Source organism: Aptenodytes forsteri, unplaced genomic scaffold (assembly GCF_000699145.1).
Source record: "Aptenodytes forsteri isolate BGI_AS27 unplaced genomic scaffold, ASM69914v1 Scaffold7, whole genome shotgun sequence".
In the NCBI taxonomy this organism is placed as follows: Eukaryota; Metazoa; Chordata; class Aves; order Sphenisciformes; family Spheniscidae; genus Aptenodytes; species Aptenodytes forsteri.
In genome coordinates this window covers 1,766,544-1,773,716 of record NW_008795919.1, presented here as the reverse complement: position 1 = coordinate 1,773,716, position 7,173 = coordinate 1,766,544, and the positions used below count along the sequence as shown (strand labels likewise).

Below are 7,173 nucleotides of genomic sequence, written 5' to 3'. Positions count from 1 at the left end.
TGATCAAAGCCCATCTGTGTCTGTCATTTCTGATCAAAGATACTGCTTTCCTCACGTCCTGGCCTAGCACTCTCGGGGGAGATGTTTCGGCCATGATACGTACCCTGCCAGTAAACTACCCAGGCACTTGGAGGCTCAGGGATGCTCCTGAGGGCTGATTTCTTGTTCTGTGAACACTAACCTGTCCCTCCCCGTAGTTATATTAAATAGTGAAATAGCAGGCATGGTATTTTGTATTGGGATGGTTGATAGAACGTTTCAGGGAAAATAAAATCATTCTGGAAAGATTAGTGTATAGGTCTGTAGGGGATAAAAGAAGTCCGAGCTGTGTCTGTTGCACACAGGTGTGCCCAGAACCTCGATGTCAGTAGGAGGAGGGGAAGGATCCAGGAATTTCTCTATTTCCTGGGCATCCCCTGCAAGAGTGGAGCTGTTCTTGGCTGCAGCAGGCTGCCTTTGCCAGCTCCCTCCTTCCCTGACCGCCCCCAGGGAATAAGCAAGAGAGCAGTTAGGACAAGCTGTTGGGAGGGCTGGCTTTTGCTGGGTGGGATTGTCTAAAAAATAATACCACATCTGAGTTTTCCCTTAATAGACATTAACAGAAATATTCCCATAGAATAAAGTAGTATATTTGTATCTTATGAGAAACGTACTCATTTTTCTTTCTCTGGAGATCCTCACTCTTTCTTGTCTGTGAACACTTTCATGTACATTAATTTTTTCCAGGTACTTGGAATGAAGGATATTTGCCTTTCATATTCTCTCAGCAAGGAAAGGTAAATCACTTTAAGCTTGACTGGCTGAAAGCGAAGTTGTTAAACATTGTGCTAACTCCTTTTACTTAGTGGCTCTGAGATGAGAAAGGTTTCATTGCAGTTCGATGAGGTAATTAACAGGACAAGTAGTTTTAGTTTCAATTTCTCTGGTCAGATACCTTCTGCTTGGAGGCCCTTTGGCAACGGTGTGCGTTGTCCGGGGTGTGCCTGGGCTATCTTTGCCTCTCGAGGAATTTCTAGTCAGCCCGGCTAGAGTTCACACTGACTTATAAGATGGATTACCTTGAAGTGTTAAAATATATTTATAGATTATACACACAGGATCAAAGTTCTGAACACTTAGACAGAGTTGTCTATAATAAACATATCTGAATCATTTGCTGACCGTGCAACAATGTTTATTACTTGAAATACTCTTTTAAGGAGAAAAATCATGCTGTAGTCTCAGTGTGGACAGAGAAACGGCAAAGATGAGTGTGAGAAAGAAAAATAGAAGATGATGCTTCCTGCTAACAGGGTTTCTGTCGCTATCCCTTCCCACTACTAGACACACGTTGTTTAACTCCCCTTAATTTTCAGTGTGCAGGGATGATGGCATAGCTGTGCAGACCGATTTGAGAGCATGGAAGTGAGCATGTCGTGTTACTCCTTACTGAGTGTATTCACAGTTCTGGCTGCTAACGCAAGTCTTTCTTTGGATTTTGCAGAGATTTTTGTTTAAAATGCTTCTGGAGTGTGGCTATTACCTCCGCGGTGCCGGCAGTTTCCTGGCAGTTCTCACTGCGAGAGGTGCTCGGTGCAAACCTGCTGCTCTCTCCTGTCTTCGGTTGGCTAAAGAAGGAAACTGGGGGCACGTTGAATGCCACAGAATTAGGTGCAAAAAGAAGTTAAATTCTCTTATGAATTATTCTGCCAACTACTGATCTAAAAGAAGCCCCTGGATTTCTCTGGCAGTAGTCACCAGCCGAGTGATGGCTCCTCAGAGACTTGAAATAAGATGGCAGCAAAGTCACTCATTTCACGTTTCCCCAGGGTGTGCTCCCACAACGGCATGGCTCCACCGATGCCGTTTTAGTACCAGGGTCACAGAAGTGACTCTGAATGTGCAATAAAGTCTTTGTTTTTTGGCAACAATCTCAGTAACTCTTCCCAGTCCCTTGAGCAATAGTTTCACTGTTGCCTTAAAAAAAAAAACCAACAAAAAACCCAACAGAACAAATGCCCGTGTATAAAATCCTTATGATGCTCTTCTCAAATCACTGTCCGTGCTCGCTCTCTAGGCTGGAGTTTTGCTCCCATCAGCACAACAGGACCCTCCCTCTTTTTCCTTCACATGTCGTCCATTTTAAACATTCCTAACAGAGCAGAGGCAAAATTAAGATTTGCTGTCTTCTATTAAACAGCTGCTCGTCTGCAGTATGTCCCCAGTAGCATGATCAGCCTTACAAGACTTAAAGAAATAACAAGTTTTGAGCAGCTGAGCTACTGAGCAGTTACTGTCCCCTTCTTTTGCAAGAAAAACTATCCGTTTTTGAGGACGGTGTTTTTTAAGCGAGTATGAGCACCAAAAATCTGTAAAAATCATGGACCATTGCTGAGGAGAAAGTCTAGAAGGAGTTTTAGGAGCAGTGAAGCTGGATAGGAGTGTACTCTGCCTCTTGGAGTTGCAGGTCTTGCCTCGCTGGTAGCTGGTATGAGTGGAGCAGGCAGGAGCCGCTGCTTTTCATCTCCTCGGCAGATGAAACAGCAAGACTAGTCCCTACACGATCACCTCTTTTCTTGTCTTACTGTGGTCAGCTGCTTGAGAGAAATCTCTTTCCCCTGCATGACGGCTGCGGATTTGTCAGGCAGGTAGGACTAACTCTGCTTTTCTATCTTCCCTGGGAGGAAACGGTTGGCTTGAAAAGGGGGGTTAGAGTGTTTCTGCACAGTGTTACTGCATTTGTTAAAAAGTTGACTCCAGCCCTTTCTTAGAAGTTGGATTTTTTTAAACTAAGGGGGAAATTACTCGTTTAGTCTGTCCTGTGGCATGAACAGATCCCCTCCAACTCCATCCCATGGCTCCCACGTCAAGCCCATAGCACCTGGCTGAGCTGTAAGATCTTGCATTTTTATCTTCAGTTTCCTCCCCCTGCCATTTCCAAGAAGCATTTGGTAACTTTTCTTTTGTGTTGTGCTTTATGAGGAAACTATTTAGGACACACCAGAAAGAGGGAGTAATACCAGAGCGAGTGGTGGCAGAGGAGCCGTTGGAGGGTGCTGGGAAGGGTCTGGGCGGCAGGGTGCTCTTACCGTGTCCTGGCCTAGCTTGGGCAGGTGAGTGATTGTACACGGCAAGAAACTAATATGAATATTTAAGTGTCTAGGTTTCATCATTTTATATTCAGAGCATCTCAAGTGGATGCCATTAAGAAAAATTAGTGGATATGGGCATGAGACAAACTTAGAGAGAACCTCAATTTAAAAGCATTTCAGTTCCTGCACCTAGCGTGGTGGCAAATTGCAAAATCTGCAACAGCTTTTCTGTTTTTCAATTTTCATCAATAGATGCTGCTGCCATGGAGGTCATTAGCGCTCAGTCGATGGCACCAGTGCTAGATCTGGTCCAAGGAGTGTTGCAAGCCTATAGAGTGGTTTTAAGAGTCATAAAGGCTCGAAGGAGCCCAGGCATCTTGGATTCTTCTAGCCACAGTACTTCAATTTCTTTGGACAGTAACATTCACTAAGCTGATGGTTTTTCAGCAGATATATGGTGTTTAATAAAGAAACAAAACCTGAAATATCTTAGATTATCACCTGCTTGGAGGGAAAGAGGGAATTCGTTACAACTAAACAGTTAAGCTAAACAAAACATCAAACATCAAATCTCAAAATGCATCCCAAGTGCACAATTTTAATTAACACAAATGTGGTCCAACTTCTCGGCGTTCAGACTTATGGATGCAGGCTGCAATAGCCACATTAGCTATGGCTTGGTTAATTTTGTGGTTCGTAGTCGACTATTAGATATGCCAACGAATGGCATACCTAGGGTCTTAGGTCTACGAGTCTTGGACTTTTTGTTCTCTTTTCTACATATTTATAACACAAAAAGCCAGAACAATTTGAAAAGGTCTTTTCGACCTGCTGGGAGCCAGGCTTCTTCCTTTAAGAGAAGGGTGTGGGTGACGACTCTTGACTTTCTCCCCAGTTAAGCCACTGACTCGTTATACAGCCCAGGATCCAGCGTACACTTCACGTCACTACTGTTGTATCGATGAAGCCTCATGTTTCGTCCCTTGCCAATCTGTACCTCGGTTGTACCCATCTGTAAATTGGCCAGACTTTCCTACCTCGTTTGGGTATTATGAGGCTAAATTCTGTAGGATGCTTTGCAGCCCCGTGATGAAAGGTGCTATATAACTGCAAAGTGTTACTTCAAAAGATTTAAATAGGTCACCAGTGCATCATAACCTATATTAAAAAGACTTTTTCTTATATGAGAATTTATAGAGTTCAATGTATGGTATTAATAAGTGAATTATTGAGACCCCCAAAATAGTTTTTGTTTGAATCGTATCTGTATTCTGGAAAAGTGATTAAAAACCTTTAACCTTAATAAAGAGTACATCCTCATTTCCTGTATGATGTTGGAATCTAAGTTTAAAAGCAGAAACTCACAGATTTTAAGGGGCGGGGGGTGGTGTATTTTTTTTCTAAGCCAGCATTTAAACGGCGGCTTAATATCTTCACGGCAAGGCTTGGTCTTTCCCACGTGGCCGTACAGCATCTCACACCGAGTTTTGCTCCTCTTTGAAGCCTCTGGGATCGGCTGTAATCAGATCAATCGCCAACAGAGTTTGTTACACGCACCCCTGCCCCCCAAACTGAATGCAGGGGAAGTGGTGGCTGCTTGAGCGGTGCCCGACGCCGTCAGCGAGGAGAGTCCTCGGGACCGAACATCGCCTTTGCTCTGTCACCCTGAAATGCCACAATCGCCCAAGAGCCACAGTAACATGGAAACACCATCGCTCACCTGAGACCCTCATCGTACTGCGCTTGATGTGGCTTCCAGTAAGGGCAGGGAAAGTCTCATGGGTTTCCGAGTGCAGTCCCTAAGGCTCCTCTGTGTTAGGAGCCACCGGAGCTTTACTCAGTGCAGCTTTTAAGGCCCCGATCATGCAGCTGGGTTACACCTTGTTTTGCACCGTGCTGGTGCACCCACAGCCGGGCGAGTGCCTGTGCAGCCAGCGTAGCCTCACCAAGCCCAGGAACCAGAGATGGTCCTTGAAAACAGATACGGGAATCACAAGCAAAAAAAATTACACGAGTGCTGATTAAATGTTCCCAGCAGCCTGAAGAACGAGCATGCACACCCTGGTGCAGCCACAGTCACCAACAGACCTCACAGGCGCACCGTATGAGTGTCTGGGGGTGCAAGGGAGAGTATCTGTTTTAATGGAGGCTTAATATATTATTCTTACTATGCAGCTGAGACTTTCATGCCATCATTTGAGGTGAGCTGGGTTTGCACAGGGATGGCCGGTGTTCACTTCAGGAGACAGGGAAAATTGGAAATAGGATTGAGAACAATGGCGTGTGAACTGCAGAAGTGGTAGGGAAAGACTGTGTCCGCTTGTTGACCAACACTGTTGCTTGATGCATTTAAGTAATTAATTATAGAGAGTATAGTAATTGAAACCCAGCTGATTGCCAGGGAGAGCCTTGTTCACCCATGCTTGGGACACAGTATGGGACACGTGCCACATGTCAGTCCAGTCTATCATCCGTCACCACACACAATGTAAATTAAACATAGTTTATAACAAACCTATCTACAGCCTTGCCAGCGTCTCGGCTTTTTAGGGGAGAGAGTGCAGGACTGAAAAATCTGCCAGTTTGGGTCTGTTCCTGGACCACTGCAAATCCTGAGGCGCTTGGTGGGCACCTGGGCCCCGACCACACACCAACCACCACAACACCCCCACCTGCAAACCACTTTTATTGGTTTCAATATATTCATTGCTCAAGTGGATCCGCAGCTCTTAAGAGGGCGGCCGAGTCACTGGGGGGTCTGCGAGGGCTTCCCAGCGCCTGCTACGCTGCCTGGCAGAACCCTCGGGCTCAGGCACCTTCTCGGCTTCACTTGGGTTCGTCATCTGGAGTTGTCTTCCCCTTAAACAGTGTGGCACCAGCTGCCGCACCGAGCGGCCCCAGCATAGACGTCAGCCCAATTTTGGCACCAAGAGAGAAACCTGCAGCTCCTGCAAAGACAGAAAGAGGCGTGATGCCCCGGGATCATCGATGCTGCCTGCTGAGGGACCGAGCACCAGGCAGAGATAGCCAAGGACTTCTGGGCAGAGAGCCAAGGACCTCTCCAGACTGTGCCGGAGAGCCGGCCTGGGAGCGGGCTCTGCTCCCTGAGCACAGCGAGCCCCTTTCTGGCTCCGGCCAGTGCTGCCGACGAATGCAGGCGTTGTTCTTGGCAGAAGAGCAGATGCCTACCTGCACAGCCCCCGATGTCCTCAGCCTTGGGTGCCCTACCCCAGCAAGTCCTGACTCTTCTTACTACATTGTGGATTTATCCCTTCCCCACAGTTTTGGGTAATTCAGGCCAATGATGGGTTAAAGGGCTGGTTTGGCTCTACAGCAAGCCAAGTGTATAACCCCGTGCAACACCTCTGGGGATGAACCCAGCGCAGCTCAGCTCCCCTGCCCTCCCCACTCACCGATCGACTGCAGCACGGCCACAGCGCTGCCGGCAGCCACTCCTCCGTTGTTGGCTATGGCAGCTGCTGACATCATCTTGGCAGCCACAGACCCAGCGGTGATGCCGGCTGCCGTAAACCCCAGCGCGCAGATGCCTGCTGGGATGCCAACGAGTGCCACTCCTGCAGGCAGGCCATCATGGTGTCAGTGTGGTCTCTGCGACCCACATCTCCCCTGCCACCAGCATGCCGGATCCAGCCTCCCAGGAAGGACAGAGGCGTCAGAGCAGGGAGAGAGGGCTGCGGGTGCAGGGATGGGGACACCCCATCCTCGGGGAGGAGAGGAGAGGCGTGCAGGGCTGCAGCAGCAGGTGCAGACAGATTTCCAGGCACAGGCCAGCGCTGCCCCCTCCCTCACAGCTGCGCCCAAAGTCTCCCCGGCACTCGCAGCCCCCCAGCCCGGTCAGGTCCCCCACTGCCAGCCTGGGGACAGGACCGGGCAGCGAACCCAAGCGCTGCCGATCCAACGCCAGACCCTCACCTACTCCGACAGCGGCTCCAATGGTTGCTCCTTCGATTCTGTTTTTCATCGCTAAGAAGGAAAAAGGCAGGCAGGAGGGCGGGCAGGCGGGAAAGCTTCGCTCGGACGGGGCCGAGCGCCCTGCGCCGGGCAGGGCAGGAGCGGCTGTGCCGGCAGCAGCTCCCCCGGC

At 48.6% G+C, this 7,173-nt stretch overlaps 1 protein-coding gene across 1 annotated transcript; it reads right to left on the bottom strand.

The window, feature by feature from the left end:
- Positions 1-5,740: 5,740 nt before the first annotated feature.
- On the bottom strand, positions 5,741-7,109 carry LOC103903537 (interferon alpha-inducible protein 27-like protein 2A). The gene is made up of 3 exons (XM_009284752.2): positions 7,005-7,109; positions 6,485-6,646; positions 5,741-6,019 (listed from the first exon to the last, which is right to left on the bottom strand). Exons 1-3 carry the CDS (start codon positions 7,051-7,053, stop codon positions 5,898-5,900), a joined length of 333 nt encoding a protein of 110 aa, XP_009283027.1. The 5' UTR covers positions 7,054-7,109; the 3' UTR covers positions 5,741-5,897.
- Positions 7,110-7,173: the final 64 nt, after the last annotated feature.